This window comes from Vigna radiata, chromosome 10 (assembly GCF_000741045.1).
Source record: "Vigna radiata var. radiata cultivar VC1973A chromosome 10, Vradiata_ver6, whole genome shotgun sequence".
NCBI lineage: Eukaryota > Viridiplantae > Streptophyta > Magnoliopsida > Fabales > Fabaceae > Vigna > Vigna radiata.
In genome coordinates this window covers 12,897,508-12,920,603 of record NC_028360.1, presented here as the reverse complement: position 1 = coordinate 12,920,603, position 23,096 = coordinate 12,897,508, and the positions used below count along the sequence as shown (strand labels likewise).

At 33.4% G+C, this 23,096-nt stretch overlaps 4 protein-coding genes across 7 annotated transcripts; 1 reads left to right on the top strand and 3 right to left on the bottom strand.

Moving 5' to 3' along the window:
* Positions 1 to 1,223: 1,223 nt before the first annotated feature.
* Positions 1,224 to 3,476, bottom strand: LOC106775808. Of its 2 annotated transcripts, none has more exons than XM_022786992.1 (4): positions 3,296 to 3,476; positions 2,150 to 3,010; positions 1,799 to 1,957; positions 1,224 to 1,625 (listed from the first exon to the last, which is right to left on the bottom strand). In XM_022786992.1, exons 2-4 carry the CDS (start codon positions 2,957 to 2,959, stop codon positions 1,386 to 1,388), a joined length of 1,209 nt encoding a protein of 402 aa, XP_022642713.1. In that variant the 5' UTR covers positions 2,960 to 3,010; positions 3,296 to 3,476; the 3' UTR covers positions 1,224 to 1,385. The 2 variants fall into 2 exon arrangements, with proteins under 2 accessions (XP_022642713.1, XP_014518496.1); XM_014663010.2 differs by having other exon boundaries at positions 2,150 to 2,968; positions 3,296 to 3,474.
* Positions 3,477 to 6,263: 2,787 nt separating this feature from the next.
* On the top strand, positions 6,264 to 12,474 carry LOC106775809 (probable 3-hydroxyisobutyrate dehydrogenase, mitochondrial). Its single transcript, XM_014663011.2, has 10 exons — positions 6,264 to 6,537; positions 6,703 to 6,791; positions 7,324 to 7,438; positions 8,086 to 8,236; positions 9,281 to 9,363; positions 9,851 to 9,946; positions 10,027 to 10,169; positions 10,645 to 10,729; positions 11,510 to 11,589; positions 12,171 to 12,474. Exons 1-10 carry the CDS (start codon positions 6,442 to 6,444, stop codon positions 12,265 to 12,267), a joined length of 1,035 nt encoding a protein of 344 aa, XP_014518497.1. The 5' UTR covers positions 6,264 to 6,441; the 3' UTR covers positions 12,268 to 12,474.
* Positions 12,403 to 15,669, bottom strand: LOC106775807 (protein KRI1 homolog). Its single transcript, XM_014663009.2, has 3 exons — positions 15,554 to 15,669; positions 12,877 to 14,981; positions 12,403 to 12,640 (listed from the first exon to the last, which is right to left on the bottom strand). The coding sequence occupies exon 2, from the start codon at positions 14,893 to 14,895 to the stop codon at positions 12,898 to 12,900; it is 1,998 nt and encodes a 665-aa protein (XP_014518495.1). The 5' UTR covers positions 14,896 to 14,981; positions 15,554 to 15,669; the 3' UTR covers positions 12,403 to 12,640; positions 12,877 to 12,897.
* A 1,015-nt stretch (positions 15,670 to 16,684) lies between these two features.
* On the bottom strand, positions 16,685 to 22,203 carry LOC106775842 (probable LRR receptor-like serine/threonine-protein kinase At4g20940). Of its 3 annotated transcripts, XM_014663057.2 has the most exons (6): positions 21,914 to 22,203; positions 21,726 to 21,788; positions 21,504 to 21,629; positions 20,031 to 21,400; positions 18,307 to 19,848; positions 16,685 to 17,516 (listed from the first exon to the last, which is right to left on the bottom strand). In XM_014663057.2, the coding sequence occupies exons 4-6, from the start codon at positions 21,088 to 21,090 to the stop codon at positions 16,933 to 16,935; spliced, it is 3,186 nt and encodes a 1,061-aa protein (XP_014518543.1). In that variant the 5' UTR covers positions 21,091 to 21,400; positions 21,504 to 21,629; positions 21,726 to 21,788; positions 21,914 to 22,203; the 3' UTR covers positions 16,685 to 16,932. The 3 variants fall into 3 exon arrangements, with proteins under 3 accessions (XP_014518543.1, XP_014518542.1, XP_014518544.1); XM_014663056.2 differs by lacking the exon at positions 21,914 to 22,203 and having other exon boundaries at positions 21,726 to 21,902; XM_014663058.2 differs by lacking the exon at positions 21,914 to 22,203 and having other exon boundaries at positions 20,031 to 21,395; positions 21,726 to 21,902.
* Positions 22,204 to 23,096: the final 893 nt, after the last annotated feature.

The window sequence follows — 23,096 nt, the reverse complement described above, 5'->3', positions numbered from 1 at the left end:
AAAGATGGTTTTTGAAAAGTTAGAGGTTTGACTAATGATAATTTTTTTAATAATGATGAAGAATTTTTCTTTTTGGTTATTTATGGAGTTTAAAGTATGGATTGATTTTAGTGAAAAAAATATTGAGAATTTTTTCATATTAGATATTTATTTCCTATGTGTATGATCTAATTTTATTATGAGTTTGACGTGATTCTCTATAAATTTTTTTTCTTTTTTTAATAAAATCAAAATGTAATGACAATTATGTCTAACATGAAATGAAATTATTAGAAAAATGAAATACTAAAACCAAAATTTGGTTTGATTTATAAAAATGAATAATTAGCTAAGGTTAATTCACTTATTTAAACTTAGTTCATTTACTTAATTTTGTCTCTGAAAAGATGAGCTTGTTTACGACTGAGAAAATTTGCATATATAATTTAAATTTATTTTTGTGATTTTTTTTTTTATGAATTAATTTAACTTTACCAATTTAGTACAATATATGATATTTAATACTGGATAACAAGCTACAGTTAGAAATATAAATGTGATATGCTATATTAAGTCTGTGTAAGTTTAATTTTTCTATCCATTAATGAAATTCATGACTTATAATTGTCGAAATTATAAAATTTAAAAACTTGACTTATTATAAAAATTAATCTAAATCAAACTTGATTCTTTTGTGTATAATTCCCAAACAATTCAAGTTATTTACAGCTCCATAACATTTATATCAGGATAAAATGAAATATGCAGAAGAGATTTTTTATTTTGGCTTTCGAATATGTATATTTTTTATTTTAAATTAACTTATCATCATATTACCTTTTAATCTTTAAAAACTTTTAATTTTACTTTGACTTGTTCTTTATATAATTTACAAAGTAAAATCTACATTCAACACACTCATATATGTTAAAAGAACCATCTGATAATATACATAGATAATGATATTTTGACAACTCTTTTTTAACAACTTTTTTATAAGAGGACACGTGTCATTATTTTATTGGTCTATTTGAATTTATGTTTAAAAAAATATTTGAAACAAACCAATCATAAACTGCCACGTATGCGTTGTAAAAAAGTTATCAAAAAAGAGTTGTTAAAGAGATTTTTCATATATATATATATATATATATATATATATATATATATATATATATATATATATATATATATATATATATATATACACACGCATTCTTCGCCGAGAAGAATGTTGACATGGATATCTGAAGATGTAACTTGTATAACACATTAATACTTACCTATTATATTACAGATCACAATGCTAGCTTCATTTGATTCCACTTATTGATATAGATATCACAGAATAGTGTCTTGGATCACTTCCAAAATGATATCAGAGATATCATTAGGAGACAGGAATTTCAAAGGTTGTGGTGATGTGGAAGTTTTTCTGCCACCAAGATGTAGAAAAGGCCCATCACTCCAGAGTGCATTTGGCTGTTGTTGTATCTAATCTCTAGAGTTAGAGTTTCACCATCTTTTATTTTGATAGAACCTGGTTTAGGATAACATGTGGACATTCCTACAACATACCCTTTCTCATTTCCTGCTTCATTTCCATTTCCATACTTTGGTATTGAAGAACAAATCACTCCCCCATCCTGAATTATTTTCACACCAAAATTTCAAACACTTAGTTAACATCTCACAAATTATACAAATCATGTTAGTCTTAAGGTAAAAGTATATGTAGCAGCACCATTCATTTTTGCTTATTTACTACAAGAATATTGATCTGCTTAGAACGAAAACTATAATTATTGACGAACAGCACCTGTCCATATAGAGTTGCAGCAGTTCCACCTAAGTGTACATGACCAAAACCATATATGACATAGCCACCAGTTTGCATTGGAAGGCTTGTTTTCTTTACATCAATGCAAGCACTACTACTGTTGTACCCTTTGCTGCAAGCTTCAACCTGATATTCAATCTGAACCAAATATCTAAATCCTTTGTTACTTATATCTAATAAAGTCAATCTGTAAAAATAGTATACAGAGAGAGAAAAAATAGGTGTAGTTTATAGAAAGCAATCCATGTGGTGTTAATATAATTATTCAACTTTAACTTGCAGAGTAAAGTAATCCTTTAGTATATGTTTCTAGAAAACTATTTTACTTACCTTGCAAGTATGGTTTTGACTCACTCCTTTGGACACATTCAAAATATCAGTCACATCAAGTATATAAATCTTAAGGGGCACCACATGGTTATCCCAGTTGATCCACTTCACTGTGTATCTCAGATATAGGCTTCTCTTTGGACCCTTGAAGCCTTTCTCCAACCTGCAGTGGGAATTATCAGGGCAACAATCCAAACCTCCTTTGTAAGATGGACTCAAAGGTTTTCCATTCTGATCTGTTGTAACATTATATAGGTCACACCTGCACTCAGTGCATCCCATCCTATCTTCCACACCCCTTGTGTCAATGGCATGCACATTGATGTACCATTTCTCCTCATAACCATACGGAATTTCTGAAGGGTTTCCAATTTCTATCCCAAAAGGGTCTGGAATATCAGTGGCAGTTCCTCTTGTTTCAGATCCAATCCCAAAATACTGCCCAAGAACATTTTCCTGACACAAGCCACTGTTTCTCAGCTCAACAATATGTGTTTGGTTGTTATTGTGTGACACATTTTTAGGTTGGTGGTATTTTACTACAATCCAGTGATGGAGATATGTTTCTTGTAGAGGTACTGATTTCCCTTTCTCATCAACCACTTCAGCATTGAAACTTTTGATTGCAATATGGCCTCTTGGAATGTCAACATCAAAATAAACTTTGTTTGCAACTGATCCTGGACCTAGCTCAAACTTGGGTGATAAAAAAACAGATGTTTTTATGTCGTTCTCAGGTTTCCCCAGAGCAGTTGATGAGTATGTTGTGCATGAAACCAAAAGTAATAGTGCCCATGAAACCAATCTCATGTCGAATATCTGTTAGCATATGCATAATCTTTATCAGCTATATATAGTTAACTGTAAGAAATTTTAAGGAAAGTGTGTCATCTTCAGCAAACCAGTAACCAAAGTAGAAAACTAAAATAAAGATCATGCATACAAGTACATTTTAAAACTTATATTTCTTCTGTATTAAAGCTTAGAACAAAATAATTATAATAATAAAAAAGATAAAATTAATGAACAAACAGAAGCAAACCATGTTAGCTAATTTTGATGTGTTATGAAGTGATCAACGTGCAACAGAGACAAATGGGTATTCAAGTTGCAAAAACAGTGGCAGTGGAAGATGAAGGGACATACCTGAAACAGGAGTAACTAGGAAATGATTGTTCAGCTACAGTGGTTTCATTGTTAACCTCGAACCAAGGTTTTTATAGCAATAGATTGAGTGTTTTGCTTTGGTATGCTCTAAGCCATGACGTTTGCCAAAAGCATGGATATTGAATTTAGATAGTTTATGTTTGAATGATTTTCATAAACTAAACAAAATTGATAGATTTCGAATTTAGTAGCAACACAGCAAGAAAAACGAAAAGGCGTTGACATTTTCAACATTTTTATCTTCAAAAGTAACTATCCAACATTAATGAGAGATTTATTTATTGTAAGTCATTCATCATGTTCAATAAACTAAACCGATTTAATATATTCTAATAGGAATGCAATTTCCTATGGATAAAAAAAACAAAGATATTTTACCTATGACTATCTCATCAACATTAGATCGGATCGGAGAGTTCATATGGTCAGACACGTTATAAAACAATTACAATTATTATTTTGAGACTCCACCGTAATAATTTATAGATCAAACAGTCACCTTTCAAGAAAATGAAATTTTACATGTTTATGTGTTTGTTGTGAATATTATGAAAACACATATACTTATTTTCCCATTCAAATAAGAGATATTTATAAATAAAAAAAGATTTAAGTTAAATTTAATAAATTTGATTTTAATAAAATAATTTTTAATTAATAAAATAAATATAAAAAATTGTTTATTTATAAATAACATTTATTTCTAAAATTAATATTGCATAAAAAAATATTATTTATTTATTTTTAAATTATATTAAATATTTTCAATATCAAATTAATTTATTTTTTAAAATTTGAAGAATATATAAGATATCAAAATTTAAAATAGAGACGAATAATTTGGTGTTTAAGAATAAGAATCACATCCATATTTATCTCTTCTTTAGAATTATTGCTTTCAAAATACAAATTTTGAGTCAGTGAAATACTTATTATTTTATAATTTATAAACAATTATAATAATTTAAAGAAAATCTAATTATATATGAATATCGATGAACCCAAAAATTCACTTATGTTTTAGTTCTCTGATTTTTACTCTGTTTTTCCTTAGTGTCATTTTCTTTAATCTTTTGTTGACTGTTCAACGACAGATATTGTATTTTTAGTAGACACCTTAACTATATGTTATCTGTCAATTCAATTGCGATGGTCTTGAATATGGACTTATTCAATCTTTTATATATTTGTTATATATTCTTTTACATCATATCTTATACCATATATTTATCTCTCATAGATTAACTTCTCGCCAAATATTGCCTTACACTAGATTGCTTCTCAAGAAAATATTGAAAAACTCTTGCATTTTTTGTTTTTATATAAAGGTTCAAGGTTATCAATCTCCAAAGTTTTTATAAATTCTTGAAAGTCTAGTAAAGTTGACTCATAAACTGATACGAGTTTACTTCAGATGAAAAAAAAATTATATAAATAATATCTTAATTTAAATAAGTCTATAAAATTATATAACTTTAAATAAATAAAATTATAGATATATTGTTCATAAAAATAAATGTTATAGAACATAAATATAGTTATTTTTCTTAATTTTTTATCTTTTCAAGCTCGCAGAATCGTTTCAAATTTGCGATTCTACACGATCATACTAATTTCACAGTTAATTCTATTGAGTTTACGTAGAATACGAGTTTACTTCTAAGTTGATTCGGAAGTCATGTCTAAAAAGATAAACTCGTAAGAGTTTAAGAGTTAATTTCAGAGTTTTTGATAACCATGGAAAGACTTGTGTTAAATTATTTAAAAACATTGATCATAGATTAACTTCTTAATTTTTAAATTTTATATAATTATATATATTAAAAGTGTTAAAGTTTGGAACAAAATTCATGTGAATACTTCCAGAAACAAACTCGATCATATGTATGGCAACTTAGAACACTGTAACGATGAATGATGCTTGAAGATCGATAAAGTGAAACAATATCTTATTCACATAAAGCTCTTGCGGATTGTCTTGCTTCTGTCAGAGATCTGGTGCCCATTCATCAAGAACAGAAACACGTGATTCTTGTCTAAACTTAAAATCTCACAAAATTATATTTTTTATTCAATTCAAATGTGAAAAAATGAAGTATAAAGAAAAGTAGAAAGATAAGTTATCTTAATCATTACACATTGTTCATCATAAAACAAATAATTAACATAGTTAGAGATCTTAAGCATATAACTATACAAAATTTGCAAGTTTATTAACGTTTTCCATATTTAGGTAATTGTTTTAATTTTTTTCTTATAATTTAAAGCTTCATTTTTAGGCATTAATATTTAAGTTATTTGCATGTGATTCATTTTTCTAGTTGCTCTGTCCCAACACAGTTTATAAATTTTTTGAAGGAATAAATAAAAGAATTGAAAATTAAAAAAATAAGTAAACAAAATTATAGTATGATTGTCTGAAAGGTGGACGAGTTTGTCGTCATGCGGCGTCAACATTCAGATAATCATTCATGCTTATCCTAAGTTTTATTTTATCTTTTTTTTCAGATTAAATAATTAAATAAGGATAAAAGTTCGTAAATTGTATAAAGAGTGTATTTAAAATATTATCTCTTATCTTTCTCACACACACAAAAAAAAAAAAATAACGAGCATTTGTTTCTTGTAAAGGGATTAGAAAGGATAGTATATAGAAACATAAACTTAATCTTATTATTAATATCAAATTGGATAATCTGTACATATATCAGTAAATATTATAAATTTTTAATTCGTTTAAACCTTGTCTTCAACACTAAGAAAATTTGATTGTAAAAGGAAGGTTATTATTAATAATGATAAATCATAGCATAGAATTTCGAATAAAAAAAAATATTAAGCTTCTGTCGAACACATCCTATCCTCAATTTAATAAAAAAAAAAATGTGTATTTGTCGCACTTGCCTTTTATATTAGTAATGGATTTAAACTTTAACATAGAAATTGACACAAAATTGAAATGTCAATCTCAACAAATCCATGCTGACACTGAAGTTTGTTTCGTACTTAAATTGATCTTACATTAAAGCATGTGGTGCCTTCGTTCCAGTGTGAGTGTCTCATTTGATTTTGCGAAGAAAAAAGGTGACATTGTCGGAAATTGAACTAAAAGAACACAGATAGAAATGGCGATTTGCAGGGTGAAATATTTGCTTTCTCTTTCGAAATGTTTTTCATTACGCACTTTCTCTTCGGCACAGGGTCCCCCTCCTCACTTGCAGGTTTTTCTCTAATTTTATCATTAATTTTTGCCTTTCTAAGCTGAAATTGAGTATGCAAAAACACTTAATATGGGCATGATTATGTACCCTTTTGTTTGACTTGTTACTTGCTCAGTTGATGCATGCTTTGTAAATTTTCACCTTCTCTTCGCTGATGCCCTGCAGAATATTGGATTCATTGGGCTTGGAAATATGGGATCCCGAATGGCAAATAATCTGATCAAAGCTGGATTCAGTCTTACAGTTCATGACCTGTAATCTTTTAAGCATTTCCAATTTCCTGATCATGCCTTTGTTCTTAAATTTGTCCTTGGAGAGACCTATGTTTTTTTCATTTCATTTGTAGGGTCAATTCATAAAATATACATATTTGGGAGTATGATTCATAAGGGGAGTCCGAGTTAATGGCACTGCTAATATAAGTGGGTTTTTGTTAGGAAGCTGAAAGTTACACTACTGTAAAACTAAACTTATCTTCCATTGAAGAACTATTGAGAAGATAATAGTTAAAGATTAATTTTTTTATTTTTGGTAAACGAGGAATACACTTATATTACCAGGAAATGTCAGCAACTGAAAAATGACCCACAAGTGTCACTATGTAGGGAAATTGAAAATATGAACTTATAATACATTCTAATATTCTAAGATCATCCTGTAGAATTCTTAAACTGCTTACTCATTTTCTGTTTGGGCCTCCATCCCAACCTTCCAGTTGTTTCAAATCTTACTTATTTAGGCAGAATGCTTGAGGTGTTGTTAATTGAATTTCTTAAAACTTGGCAGAAACTCCGATGTTCTCGACCTGTTCTCTCAGATGGGAATCCCTACAAAGAAAACACCTTATGAAGTTTCAGAAGCAAGTGATGTTGTAATCACAATGTTACCTACTTCTGCCCACGTGAGTAGGGTCATTAGTTTCAAAAGGCATTCCCTTACACGTGAATACATTACATCTTTCATGGCTCCAGTTTCTTGGATAGTTCTTCAACAACTTATTATTTGAATTATGATTTCAACTTTTTTGTAAACTGGCTCAGATTATAAGATTGTCAACTTCTCAATGTAGTTTCTTTGGTAAAAAGAATTTCAAAGATGTTTGATGTAACCTATAATACTGTCATATATGCAAAACGAGTGGTTTCTGATTCTGTAACATGATGAAACCTAATATTTTCTCATTTTTGTCATCAATTCCTCCCTATTTAACCTAATGTAGCACATTACCTGAAATAATAATGGATTTGTAATGTATATTTGGAGGCATATAAATGAACTTATTTAATAGTCAATCCTTGCGTCAAATTATTGTATAGTCTGATTGTATCCTTTCTGCCATTTACCTTTAGCTTTACATAAATGGTGGCATCAATATTTAAAGCAGACTGCCTTGAATTGTGAACTGTTATTTAGCTGAACAGTTTTCTAAGGTGTGCACCTGAATATTTCACTTAGCATATTTCTGGTTTCAATGAATTGTCTTAATGCTCCCAATATTATTATATGACTTTGTTATACCAAAATAACATCCATATTTAATTTAAGTAGGTGATTGATGTTTACACTGGAACAAATGGTTTGCTTCATGGTGGAAAACTCCTAAGGCCATGGTTGTTGTTAGATTCATCCACTATTGATCCAGAAACATCAAGAAATCTTTCTGCTACAGTTTCTAATTATATTCTAAAAGAAAAGAAAGGTAACATGAAATGAAGTGTCAATCAAATAAATTGTTGTAACTTAAATTTCGAATGTATGAATTTCTTACTCCTTTTAGCACCAGAGTTATTTTTATATCATACTAATTCATGATGATTTGTTGCTAATGGAAAATCCTTGACCATTTTATGAAAATGTCTTTCACTTGTATATATGGCTATGGTATCCAATTCACAAAATTCTGGTATTTGTATAAAACTTGAGTGGAACTTTTATCCTCCTCGTGGAATGTGTTGAACACTTATCTCGTTGTGTTTGTTCATTTTGGTCTACACAGAAACCCAGAGTATATATCTGCATTTTATATATCTTGCCATTCAAATATTTTATAAAGATCCTTTGATTTATTTTATGGAGCTCTTAACACTTTCTACCTTTGAGTTTATTTTCTTTGTAAATCATGTGGCAAATGTTTCTATTGTCATCTTGCCATTCAGATATTTAATAAAGATTCTGTAATTTATTTTCTGAAACTCATAACAGTTGTTACCTCAGAGTTTGTTTCTTTTATCAATCACGTGTGGCAAATGTTTCTAACGTTATTCCTATCAGTCTCATCTGTCTTTCTCATAAGGATGAATCTAATTTCAGCCATTGTGTTGCATCATGTTCCGTCAACTTTTTAATTGATTTTGAAGTTATTAACAGATCTGCAGTTAAGGAATATGTAAAATAAGCATAGAACTATGATAACCTAACTGATTCCGAACTGAAAATTGCCACCACTTTCTGTTGTATTCAGTTGTCTAGATTTTAGCATGAGTAGATTTTCACATTTTATCATCAGTCATTGCTTTGCAAATAGAATGAAATCTGTATTCATTTTGAAGATGGTTTTTAAAGGAAGATGTGTAGGTGTTAGACAAAGTCTTCTAGAGTATAAGTTATCTTGTTATATATTCTTTATTAATGTATACGGGGGCTGTCCTAACATCCTCCTCTTCTAGCATTTCAATCAATCAGTTGGTTGTTGAACAATTTACTCCTCTAGCGTTGTGGTACTCAATTATTATATATTGTGCAGGTGATTGGGAAAGACCTTTCAAGTTAGATGCTCCGGTATCTGGAAGTGTAACTGCAGCTGAAGCTGGGACGCTTACTTTTATGGTATTGTTACTGTTTTATTCTAACATGCTGAGAATCTACATAAAACTACAATATAATTTTGGCTTGATTGTTTGATGCCAGAAACCAATATGACTAACTTTTCCAATTCCCATTGAAGATATTTACTTTTAGAGTAGACTCCCAATTTGGTGTTTGAAAAAGTATGGACATTTATTGTAGTCGCAATCTGTTCCAAGTTTGCAATAACTGTTGGACTGTTCTGGTGTAAAAAAAGTATCATTCAAGTACCAAATTGATGCTCTGGTGACCAAACTAGGAGTTCACTGAAGTTTAGTGTGTTCGTTCACAATTTGATGTTAAATTTTGACTATAATCATGCTGCAATATTATTTATAATGCATCAAAGGTACTATTGACTAATTGAAAAAGGTTGTAATGAGTAACACTGCTAAAACAGTCATAGAAAAAAGTTGTAAGTTTTTGGAAAACAAATTGAGTAATGAAACATGTAATGGAACTTCCCCAGGTTGGTGGTTCTGAAGAAGCATTTATTGCTGCAAAACCCTTACTCTTTTCAATGGGTAAAAGTGCAATACATTGTGGTGGAGCAGGAAGTGGTTCCGTAAGTTACACATTACTTATTCGTCTCCCAAATGTCTGTTTAACTGTAAGTCACGTATTAGTCTTGTGTTTTGTTATTAGGCAGCAAAAATCTGCAATAATTTGGCTTTGGCCGTGAGTATGCTTGGAATATCAGAAGCTCTTGCTCTAGGCCAATCTCTAGGTGTTTCTGCTAGCACGTTGACAAATATCTTTAACTGCTCCAGTGCTCGTTGTTGGAGTAGGTACGTGGTTCTTTTTTCTCTCGACTCAAGAGGCAATTGACAAAATGTGGTAGCAAAGATTCTTAAAGGCCTCAGAGTTAGTAACTGTCATATTGTAGATATAAATGAATCGGCAAGGAGTATTGTTCCCCTAATACGAATGAAAGTAACATGAAATTCAAAAGGCTGTAATATTGAAGTACATCATCTGAGAGACGCATAACTAGTTGTCTTTACTTAGCATCACTGCAAAGGACATATTCCAAACTCGTTCTTGGTATTTTTTCCTATAAAAGACTGTCCTCGTATCTGTTATCTTGTTATATTCCTTGAGACCCTTTGCTTGTAGTTTTCTCCCGAAAACAAAATTATGCTTCCTTTTTCAGCAATAAATTTTTCATATATATTAGTTCAAAACCTTTAAGGAATTTTTTAGAGGTTAATGTTTTGGTTTTTATAGTATCAAATTAATAGGTTTTAGTTGGATGAATTACAGTGATGCTTACAACCCGGTTCCTGGGCTGATGGAAGGGGTGCCTTCGTCAAGGGATTATATAGGAGGATTTGCATCCAAGCTTATGGTAAGTAACTGACGTTTAACTCTACCTGCACATGTTTAATTTGGATAATTGTATCATTCGGAAATCTATAATATGAATAGTCATTACATAGCGGTCATTTGGACCTACTGATATATTTCAACAGTAATAGCACATATTGACTCAATTAACCAAGCTTTTATTTTCTCTCTGAAATTTACATGCTCCCTTTTAGCAACTCAATACATGTTAAATAATTAATTAGTAAGAATTTGCGATTTTTTGTCCTGAAAAACAGAAAAAAAAAAAAAATTAACTTCGTAGATGCATTTAGATTGTAGACCTAGAACAACTCCAAGTGAAAACTACCAGCTACTTCCTAGGAACTACTCTGTTTTATTAGGCTACTTCCTAGGAACTACCAGCTATTTTTTATTTATTGCACAATTTTTTTTATTAGAGTTTTGCATGTCCTATATGAATGATGTTTAACTTATGCTGCTTCTCTTTTCCTTTACTATTTTCACTTCGCTCGTGGCCATCTATTATACATTTCTCGGGATCCTTTCTTCCCTTTTAGTTTTTTGAAACCTGATATTGGATTCAATACTCAAAAATATGTATAACTTGCTAGTAAAGATTTTCATAACAAAAAAATTGTTTCTAGACTGAATGCAAAGTCTACTGTGATTTTTTTTTTCTTTCTGTGATCAGTTTTATTATTTATTTAATTTTAAGTTTTATAAACATGTGTTTAAGTGTTTGCTGGAGTTTGAATTTTAGGTTCTTAAAATTAAGCCAAATTAATTTTGTGTCTTCCAGGCAAAGGACTTGAACCTAGCAGTAGAATCAGCAAAACTGGCTGGATGCAAATTCCCACTAACATCACAAGCTCAAAAGATGTAAGTCCTTCTTTTGCATGCACAGCCTTTGCATTTCATGTACAATTCTTTGCTGTTAAATCTGCTGGTTAAAATTGTTGTAGTTGTGGACCTTAAAACATAATATGAATGTATTGGTTAAGCATTAAGGTGCAAAACACTGTTTTTACTAAAGCAAAAGAAATTATGCAAGCTACCAACTGGATAAATCAACTTATGTTTGTTTACATAGATAAATAAGTTTATCTATGTAAACTGATAAATTACCATTAAGATAGTAATTGATATTCGTTGCAGTGATAAAGGAACGTCATATGTGGTAATTAATATCCAAAAAAATCAATTCATTAATTTCATATAGATTTTAAAACGCATTACAACTACAAGAGAATCGCACACACGTTATGCTGGTGTCGAAGTATAATATAATTCGGATTTGGCAGAAGAGATATATAATTTCCTACGTGAACAATATAGCTTTAACTTCATTAAAAAGCAAAGGGGACAGGTTTTCTTTGGCAACATCTTACTTGTGAGTGCAAATTCTGTTAGTCCTGAGAATATGAAGCAGTTTATTTACTAATGAACTTTATTTTGTACAGATATACTGAGCTCTGCAGCAATGGCTATGAAGCCAAAGACTTTTCGTGTGCTTTTCGTCATTACTACTCTGGCCTAGATGAGCCCCACGATCAGTAAATTAATTAGTTGGTTGTGTACTTGTATTACATAAAACTGTAGTTGTGGAAACATTTGGATTCAATTAAGTTGTAGAATCAGTTGCAACTTGGCATAAATCAGAAAGGACTTGTAAATCAACGAGAAAAACAAATATTAAAGCAAAAATTCTAAATGCTATGTTAAAAAATACAGAAACGAGAACCATCAAAACGATTTGCTGGTCCAGTTGACAGTTTACAGACAAATTCCATTTAGTCAAATCATTCGGAGAAAATATAAGGACGGGCAAAACTTCTCTCCACAAACACTTTGGCCAACACAGTATTTTGCAACATTAAAGCTCCAATTCTTTTCTAAATCATAAATTCCTCGGTTAGTAGTTGGTTTCCTTCTGCAAAACACCCAAAAGTAAGTTACTTACGGACGAGGTTGTGGAAGGGGGGACAAATCTTTTTCAAGAATAAAGTAAATAAACTCGATAACATTTTACTTAAATTGTGACTGAATACAATTAATCACACTACTTTTAAATAAAACTTCTTGTTAAGCAGAAAGGAAATGTTTCATTAAACCATTGAATTTTAATATAGCTAGTTCAAATTAACCTTGCGTTAAAGTGATTTTTACCTGCAAAAATTATCGCCACTTTCAGTGCTTTCCTCCATGCTTGGATTTTGAGGGGATTTTACCATAAGCCTTAAGCCTCATCTGTGATAACTTCAAATTAGCCCCTTGTCGCCTTCTCTTGGCTTTCCTTGACAAATTATCCGTATTAACATTTGATTCTTCCGGGCTTGCTTTTTCTTCCTCCACAACACTTCTTGATGAAGTTTTCTTCCCAGAATCAACCTTTGACTTCTTTCTTTTCTTCTTATCCAAACTTTTTTCACGTAGAAGCTCCTTAGCCCTCATCTTCAGCGCGTATCTTTTTTGTTTGCTTAGTTTCCATTCTTCATCGCGGTAGGGAGCAAGCTTTTTCAAGGAAACATATTGACCCAATTCCTTGTCATCCATTAATAGTATCTCTGAGGCACTCATGCCAAATCTATTTGGTTTTGTTTTAGCATACTTGAATCTTGTCTTCAGGTCCCCTATTGTGTCCTCGTAATCTAATTTATAGTACTCATCCATCATTGCCTGTCTTGCTTTCTCCAAAAGTGCTGTTTTGCGCTTCCTCTTCCGACTACCTTCCTCGGGAATCTTCACTTCTTCCTCATCTCCTTCTTCATCTCCTTCTGGGAGATCGTCATCACTAGTATTCTCAATCTTTTCTTTCAACACTTTTTCCCTTGCAGCTAAAAACCCACCATTAGATCCGCTTTCATCCCAGCCTTTAGAAAGCCCAAGTAATTCATCCTCCTTTTCAAAATCTGGCTTCTCAATGTCATCGTTGTCACTACAAAAGTCAGGGTCAGCATCCTCTGCATTGTAATATTTATCATCAAATGCCGCCTTCATCATTCTATCATACTCCTCTGGGTCAAATTCCTCTTCGATTTCTGCCATAGACAATGGGATTAGATCATCATCATTAATCCCTGCCGTCTCCATTATCTTTTTAACCTTCTCCTGTATCTCCTGCTTCTTCAAATTCTTTAAATGCTTCAACTCCTCCTCCCTCTCGTTTTGTGCTATAGCCATTCTCTCCTCCTTACTCTTTCTCTGCTCCTTCCTTGTATTTGTCTTCTTCCTCACTGATCCCTCCACTTTCCGAGCATGACCCAACACCCTATCTCCTGGATTTTCCTGAAACCTATACTCATATTCTTCCTGTCTTTCGAGCTCTATCTCATCCTCAGAAATCTCTTGCAATTCGTCCTCTCCAACATCCACATCCTTCCCACTCCTGTCAATCCACATTTTGTTCATGAAATAGCTTCTCAGAAACTTGGAATTTTCATTTGATTCTACATCTCCACCAAAATATTCATCCAGCTTCTCTTCAAGCTCTTTGTCATCACTATCTACTTTATCCTCTTCGCCCTCTTTCTCCTTTACAGTGAAAAACTCTTCTTCACCATCCTCCAAACCCTCCTCTTCTACAGCTCTCAGAAAAGACCTTTTCAATTCCTCCTGCTCATCACCATAAGTTTTCTTCCCATCTTTATTAACAAAATGCTCATCTTTGGAAGGCATTACCTTCTTAGCCTTTTGCTTTCCCTTTTCATCTATTTCGTCTTCATGGCCAAAATCTGCCCCCTCCTCAATCAAATGCTTTGCCATCACATCCTTCAAATACATTGGCTTTTCACCCCTTTTGTCTTTTGATTTAAGATTCCCCTCCTCGTCACTTTCATCATCACTGCTATCATCCGTACCAAAAAGCTCAACATCCTTTTTCTTAAGAATAGGATCTTGTTTCTTCACCTTAATTAAGGCATCAAAGAGCTCCTTGTCACTCTTTGTAGAATTAACAAGTTTCTCATCGTCAACATCATCTGATGACTCAGAGTCGGAGTCTTCCTCACCACCGGAATGGGAGGATGAAGGTGAATCAATAACACCCTTCTTTTTTAATTCCTCAAACCGCTGGAGGTCCTCCCGCTTCTTGTTGTGCTCAAATTTGCGAGCATACCCCTCGTCGATCTTGATTTTTGAAATGTCATCATTTTCGGAATCACTGCCCTCAAAAAGTTGAAGAGGCATTCTCTACAGTGCGTGACAAGGCTGATCACTACAAAATTAATCTCGCCAAAAACACAGCTCCTCCAAAGATATGCCCAGCATAGAATCTGAAATTTCCGTACATATATAAATACCGAACAAGCCTTGCGTTAATACAGGAAATTTGGAAAAATCTTGCAACAGAACTTGTAGGGGGTCAAACAAGAAATAGAACTATAATCCACTCATACAGTAGAACATTGTTTCAAGTTTGCAGGAACATAACACTTTATTTAAAAGATATGTTTGTTTTTATGTTTCATTTTAGTTAATATTAAACATAATTAACCTGTTAGGTGTAAGGAACATGATCAAACAGCTAGAATGCAGAACATAGACTAGAAGAAACGAATTACCCAAGAGATAAAATACAGATTACCAACATAAGGAACACAAATCCAATAAAGGGCACTTGCAGTGTGGTTTGGGGACTACATAATTGAGTACAGAACACAGGATAACGGTATGAAGTTTATTCTCATTAAAGTCAAATGACACGGAATACATAAAACACAATACAAAGCAAAGAACAACATACAGAACATGCATTAAAAGTTTGAATTGCAATAAACGATAATCCGATTAACATAATCCTAATAAAAAAAAAAAAAGGCTAACTGTTCGTTGGAAATGAACGCACCGTAGATGGGCTAACTTGAGACGCCGGGAACGGAGCCAATACTGCTTAGAGGGGTCCTAAAGAGACAGACTCGCTTCTGAATTTCTCATGCCCCACCAAACCCTAATTGGTTTTTTATTCTTTTAATCTAACTGGTCTGACCCGACCCGATTCACCCACCCACCCGATCCAATGAATAAATTATTAACGAATTAAGTTTATAATGATGCATCATTTTAGTTAAAAATTGGTTATTCAAGGTAAAAAATTATATTCTATTTTCCATTTACAGTATATTATAGATAGTCTTTTATACAAAAAAGTTTAGTTGAGTCAGATTTGAAAAGATCCTTAGAATACATGTTCCCCAGCTCGTCTAATTGGTTTCTTTTATATTGGGATTAAATTCAAAAAATAAACCCGAGAATAAATAGATTAAAAAAACATACATGAAATATTGAAAAAAAAAACTATTGTAATTTACAATTTTAGAATCAATTTGTAAAATAAAATGATATTTTTTTATGTATTGAATACGACTAACTTAAACATTAAAAAATCTTTTACATATTCCCTTTGAGTGACACAGAAACAAGAGACTAGAAAGACAGATACCCGATAATGTGAAAGAGTAATGAAAAAAAAGACATATTCACATGATACTTTACTCCTATAAAAACATTTTATGTTGTAAAAAAATAAAACTAAATAACATTCAAAAAGTTAATTGCAAATTATAAACTAAATTTATGAAAAGAAAATTTCAAAAATCGTGTTATTTAAATTTCAATTTTACAATACAAAAAACTTAAACAATTAGAACAAGTTTCTAAAATGACATCAAATCTAATGTGTTCGAAAACAGCCATTTGTCTTCAGATCATGGCATCATAGTAAATAACAGATGCTAATAATCACACAAGCAAAGCTTGAATTTGACAAACCATGGCTTCCACAACCATAGTGTTACATGACATTACAGCTTCAATGTAGAGTAATCAGCATCGTGCCATGCTACTACTACTGATTTGTGTGGCTCTCAATGTCCTGAAAATGAAAAGCAAGAGTTTGCTGAGAACCATGCCAACATCTCTGGCAATCAACTCTTGAAGGATCAGTTAATCCACTAAAATATAAATTGTTTGTGCATACTAACTACAGAGAATTAACCATTTCAAGACAAGTGATCATTCATAACACAAACCATTTCAAGACAAAATTAGATGGCCACAACCATCAAGTAAAATCCATGTATATGCATTTGGCACAGGCCCCATTTTTACAGCTAAAAAATGGTTAATACAAACATGTTAAAAGGCCAAGCTTTGAACAAATATGGGACACTAATGAGACATTAATCCCCACAACATGCCAGAGTTGAAACAGTTAGCATGAGCAGACTATATAGAAGAGAGATCTTCATATATAGTTTTGATGCCAGGCCTTTCAGAAACTGATCGAATGCATCGCATGGCTATTCCAAGGACCTCCTTCATTCCCTTCTCTACAACAGGATTGCTCATTTCAGGCATCAAGGTAGCATCAAAACATTCTGAGCCTCTGCCTTCTGCCACACGCAACCTCACCCAATCTGTCAGATCAACACCTCCCTCCTCACTAGATATCACATCACCAGCACACCTTCCGGTTAGAAGTTCCAAAAGTATCACTCCAAAAGCATAAACATCTGATTTGAAGGAGGGCATTGGCTTCTTGGAGGCAGCTAACTCGGGTGCACGATAACCCAAGACCCCAGCATCAAGAATCTGTTCAATAGTACCCGCTTGAGTCATGAGCCGGTGAAGACAGTAATCGGCCACACGTGCATTCATATCAGTTGTGTCTAACAACACATTTGTGGCTTTGAGGTTCCCATGAGGGACGGCACGATCAAAATGGAGATAGTTCAGGCCACGTGCTACATCAACTGCTATTTTGAGTCTCTGCATCCAAGTTAAAGGTGGACCTTTTCTTCCTGGTCGATCTGACAATTGAAATTTATAATTAAGTTCAAAATAGAGATGTTTAGGAATGATAGACAACACCAAGAAGTTAAATAGATGAGTATTAGAAACATTGATCAGTTGCTAAAACGAAATATGATAGGCAGCAGAATTAGAGCATTCATATGCACAAACGGAAGACAAATAATGTAATTGAGTGACAATCTTATGTTAAAAAACTACTGGCAACCAAAACTTATTCTAGCATCCAATGCAGAGTAGAAATCATGCAACCACAGATTATTACATGGAGTGAAGACATCATTATATTATATTCAAGTAAACCCAAACAGTGCAGAGAAACTAGCCTTTTACACTTTAAAAATGGAATTTCTTACAAAAAGTGATCTTTGCTTGTATTTCTCCTAAGAGTGATTTCCAGGATGCAATTTGAAGGAAGACTAAAAATAACAGACTAGGTAATAAAAATTATAGAAGGCCTATAGATAAAGAATATATGTTTAGTAAACAAGCACACCTAATACTAGAAACTACCATGAAAAGCACTTCCACACAGAAGTTTCACACATTTCAAAAGACCATTAAGTTAGACTAATGATCTGGACATCAGGTATCATCTTCGTGGCCAATTATGTCATATTATAACTATTTTTAATCTACCATGTTATTCCTTCCTTTCAATCCTATGAGTATCTTGTTTACTCGTTCTCCCAACCCAATACCGCCCCAAGAGCCCCTTTTTGTATGGTTCAAATTTATAATTATAAAAGAAACAGTTTGGCCCTATTAGAAGAAAAGCAAACATATTACCATAAAGAAAGCTTGCAAGACTTCCTGGTGAGATGTAATCTGAAAGGATGAGCTTCTCGTGCTGAGTAGGGCCCCAATAATATCCTCTCAATCCCACAACATTTGGATGTCTGATGTTGGCAAATTTTTTGGTTTCCTTGACAAATTCTTTTCTCTGTTTTGCTACTCCTTCTCTCAACCACTTCACTCTCAACAACAAACCATTCTCCAGGGTGGCCTTGTAAGAAGTACCATGACTACTTCTTCCCAAAACTTCAGCTGGGGCCCTCGAGAGCTCCTCAGGTGTCAATGTTATCGAATCATCAAGAAAATGCAGCTCTCCAATCAACCGATCTGGTGACCTCGTATCTAGTCTTGCAAGATTTTCACCGGTGAATGAATCACCAGATTCTGGTGACCATGAAAAATGGCTTTGTTTTGATGGAGAGAACCCCGTTACAGCTGCCATTTTTTCATCAGAGCTGATTACCTCTGATGGCGACTCTTTGCGTGTGGCCACAAGGTCCTCAGCTGAAACAACCAAAGCACCACCCCTGTCAGTAGTTCGAACAGGAGCCGAGATAATTGGTTGAGGATGCCTGTGGATATCCTTACTTGTATCATATTCTGGTGGAGATCTTGATATCCGTATATAGTGTATGAAGACTGCAAGCAGGATTAATATGAAGAACGCAACCACACATGACACTATGATTATTACTTTAACAATGGTGTTCAAATGCTTCTTCTTGGAACCTTCAGCAGGTGCAGTAGATCCTGGAGGACCATTTGGAAAATGTAACTTGGAATTACCAGGAAAGAAAGAAGAACTGGGAAACTTCCTAAAAACTTCTGGGACGAGTCCAGATAGATCATTTCCAGAAGCATTGAAGTTTTGGAGACCCTTTGGCATGTTATTTGGTAGAGGACCAGTAAAATGATTATCTGATATATCCATTGAGTCAAGTGAATTCATGTCAGCAATGGTGGTTGGAAGAGAGCCAGAAAAATTATTTCCAGCAATATTTAGCACTTTAAGGCCAGCTAATGACCCAAACTCATCAGGAAAATAGCCATTAAGCTGGTTGTGAGAAAGATCAAGAATCTGAAGATCGGATTGGTCAGGAGAAGATGAGAAATTGATGGAACCAGAGATCACATTATTTTCAAGATGTAGCTCTTGCAAAGAGGGCATTGTGAGCAGACCGGATAGAAACCGTCCATCTAATTGGTTGAAACTAATGTCAAGCACTATCAGCTTTGGATACTGTGTCAAGACTTTTGGAAGGGAGCTGCTAAGAGAATTATGGGATAAATTCAAATAATTTAGACGCAAAAATTGAGGAGTTTCCTCAGGTATGGTCCCCATCAAATGATTGCCACTGAGATCAAGAAATTCTATATTCCCCCATTTCAACATCCTGGTTAAATTTCCCTCTAATTTGTTGTTTGAGAGATCAAGTACAACACAGCTTCCAGTCAGCAGTGGCAGTTCGCCAGTGAACTGATTTGATGAGAGGTTAAGAGAGTGAAGTGTTGTTGATGTAATTATGCTTAGTGGCCCTGAAAAACAATTTGAACATTAGATTAATTACAATGAAAGCTAAGGACTCTCATCCAACACCATAAACAACCAATTCCACAAGAAAAATATTATGAGTGTAACACCACAAGCAACCAACTCCATTAGCAAAATATTACAGGTTCTTTATTGAGAAAAGAAAAAATTGGAACTGTTAATTTACCAGAGAGATTATTGCCACTCAAATCCAGTTCGGTTAAAACCAAAGAGTCTCCTTTCAGTAGGCCATTAGGAATAAATCCTGAAAACCTGTTGTTGCTAAGCCTGAGGACCTGGAGATCATAAACAAAATCAAATCCAGGCAATTCTCCATCCAACTGATTGTAACTGAGGTCTAACACTTTCAAGTTTTCAAAAACCGGTTCTGCAACTCCACTGGCCAATGATCCAGTAAGCTTGTTGTGGCTTAAATTCAGATGCTTAATACTTTCAGATAGTCGCGGTAGAAACTTCTGCTTGGAATCAGAACTAGACAGCATGTTCTCACTTAAATCAACATAGCTGGCACTCGATAAAAGCATAAATTCAACATCCAAATTACCTTCAAGCATATTACCATGCAAGTCAAGTTTTTCAAGAGCAGGGATCAGCTCGAAACCTTTGGGAATTTTTCCAGTGAAGCTGTTATGAGACAAGTTAAGAGACACAAGGCTAGTCACCTTAGTCAACGACACTGGCAGCTCTCTGGAGAAGGAGTTGCGGCTCAAATCCATGGACTTGATGGAAGCCATTTCTGACACTGAGTCGGGAATTGGACCAGAGAAATTATTGCCAGCCAAAGACAGATTCTGCAGACTGCTTAACATACCAATTTCTAATGGCAGAGATGAGGAAAAGAGGTTATTGGAAATATCCAGGAATTCAAGGCTTTTGAACTCAGCAATGCTGCCATGTAGATTTCCTGTTATGGAATTGTTGGACATGGAGAGTTTCACAAGCTTAGTGAGATTTGAAAACACACTCAAGTCTGTGTCAGCAGAGAGACCCAAGTTATCAAGGACAACCCCGGCAACATTACCACCATTGCACAAAACACCATTCCATGAAGATGGGCATCCATCAAAATCAATGGATTCCTCATTCCAGGAACTGAGCACATAGCCAGTGGGGTCGTGTTTGATGCCTTTCTTGAACTCCAGCAATGCTAAAATGTCCTGAGAAGGAAGCTGCCCCACCACGGAGAAGAAATACAAAGATAACACTAAAAAGTTAAATGGCTTCATAGTCTATAGACACCAGAATATTTACTTTTGTGTAGCTCACACTCGAGTGAACACAGAAAGAGAACTTTCACCCTTCTAGCTCAAAAGGATAAGCAACTTTCGTTCACCCCACCAACAAAAGGTACAAATAGAGTTCCAAGATACCCTTCTTCGGTTCTTGAAGAAAGAAAACACCACTCTAGAAAGAACCGAGGAAGCACAGTCCCCAAACAGAGAGTGGATTCTCAAGCTTCTCAATCCACACTGTGTGAAGGGCTTATTTACCGACAAACCCAAAGGAGGGATTTTTCAAAACCACAAGAGGCCTGACCTTCAGCAAGCAAAGATAGACAGCATTCAGTAAGAAACAATAAACCCAGAACAAAAATACTAAAACATAAAAGAAAAATGCTACAAAAAGTCGTAAACTTTACTTGCTCAAAGACCACCAAAAGATGAAAACCAGAAGTTCCAAGAGAAGCATTGCCCTCCAACAAAAATAAAAAATAAAAAAAAATTTACAACTGCAGTGTAGCTTCTTCACCAGAGACCTCCACAAGCTGCATAGAGTAAGTAAACATAAAATGCACTGAAATGAGCGAAACAGAATGTATGAATGTTGAGAGATCTGACACATAAAACATGACGCTTCTTACCAAAAACGCCTCCTTAGAACAAGATGTGGACTATAGTTGAAACCCCTCCCCTCAAGTATCAATCTTTTGAAGCAGAAAAGAGAGATTAGCACAAAGATTAGACCTTTAAAGTTTAAAATTCAGAAATTAAGTACAGTGTAGCAGCATTGTAGCCACAACCGAGTAAAGAGAAAAGGGGGAATGAGTACCGGTTGACACTCCATGCAGCAATAAAGGTGAAGGGACCCAGAAATTCTTTTTGGTGCTAAAAGCTTTTAATTGATGGGTAAAAATCTTTCTAAAACCCGATAACAAAGTATTAAAATTTTATGAGCAGTAAATGACCCCAAAATATTCTTTAATGAATTGTGACAACAAAACATTAAAAAGAGAGTGCCTTTGTCCTTTTTAACCTGTGTCTTTTGGCATGCATGTGACAACAGACTATAGGTGCAACTTAAAATGGAACCTAAATGTTAGTTTATGAAAGACTTTAAGATAAAACAGCTTATACATTTCATCCTTTTGAGGCTTTCAGTGCCTGCATTCAGCATTGCAATTTAGCATGGAGGCAATGCAAGGGGAAAAGGCAAAGCGGGAACAAAAGTTAGGATCTTTTTAATTTATAAATTTTGCCCCCATTTTGGGGTGTTAAAATATTTATGAGTAAGATATGAAGATTTACCCGCCAAAAAAACAGGGAATCTCAATCTCTCTCACTACTTTCCTAGTGGACGTCAAAAGATTTTATGAAATAGAGTTTAAGATTTATGGGTTGAAGGTTGGAGAGTGTGTCAACAGTGCCATGTAGGAGTGAAAGGGTGACCCACCACTGCCCCTTTGACTAGGGTTTCTTTGTTTTATCAATGGTTCCAACACAATTCAATTAAGACAGAGTCACAGGCACAGCAAACCAGAGGTGAAGTTGGTGAGAGAATAATGGAGATATGTTAAGGATACGGGACCATGGATTTCCCCTATGCCAATGATATGGCCCATCGGCCACAACAGAATAGACAGAAATGGTTCCACATAAAGCACTCTGCCCTTTTCTTTTCTGGTAGATTTTCCTATTTCATCTTCAGTTACAGGTAAATAACTTATATCATCAATATTAGTAAAAAACTATATAAATGTTTTTACACTATTAAAAAAAGTATAATTTATTTTAAATTTTTATATTTTTTACTTGATTTTTAAGTTTTAATACTTTTAAATAAAGTTAATTTTATTTTTAATGTTAAATTTACATTAATCCAATATGTTATGTGTTAAAATTTGAGATCTTTCAAATAGTTGTTGTTGACGTTAATTAAAAATAACCAATTGATCATATTTAAAATAATTGAGGTTCAATTAAATAAAATAAGTATATTCAATTAAAATTAATTA

Coding starts and splice junctions, on each gene's coding strand:
- LOC106775808 (XM_022786992.1), bottom strand. CDS start 2,959: ATGAGATTGGTTTCATGGGCACTATTACTTTTGGTTTCATGCACAACA. Junction 1,958..2,149: donor GTCAAAACCATACTTGCAAG/GTAAGTAAAATA, acceptor TATTTGGTTCAG/ATTGAATATCAGGTTGAAGC. Junction 1,626..1,798: donor CTGCAACTCTATATGGACAG/GTGCTGTTCGTC, acceptor AAAATAATTCAG/GATGGGGGAGTGATTTGTTC.
- LOC106775809 (XM_014663011.2), top strand. CDS start 6,442: ATGGCGATTTGCAGGGTGAAATATTTGCTTTCTCTTTCGAAATGTTTT. Junction 6,538..6,702: donor GTCCCCCTCCTCACTTGCAG/GTTTTTCTCTAA, acceptor GATGCCCTGCAG/AATATTGGATTCATTGGGCT. Junction 10,170..10,644: donor AGTGCTCGTTGTTGGAGTAG/GTACGTGGTTCT, acceptor GATGAATTACAG/TGATGCTTACAACCCGGTTC.
- LOC106775807 (XM_014663009.2), bottom strand. CDS start 14,895: ATGCCTCTTCAACTTTTTGAGGGCAGTGATTCCGAAAATGATGACATT.
- LOC106775842 (XM_014663057.2), bottom strand. CDS start 21,090: ATGAAGCCATTTAACTTTTTAGTGTTATCTTTGTATTTCTTCTCCGTG. Junction 19,849..20,030: donor GAGTGGCAATAATCTCTCTG/GTAAATTAACAG, acceptor ATTGTTTTTCAG/GGCCACTAAGCATAATTACA. Junction 17,517..18,306: donor TCTTGCAAGCTTTCTTTATG/GTAATATGTTTG, acceptor TTCAATTGTCAG/ATCGACCAGGAAGAAAAGGT.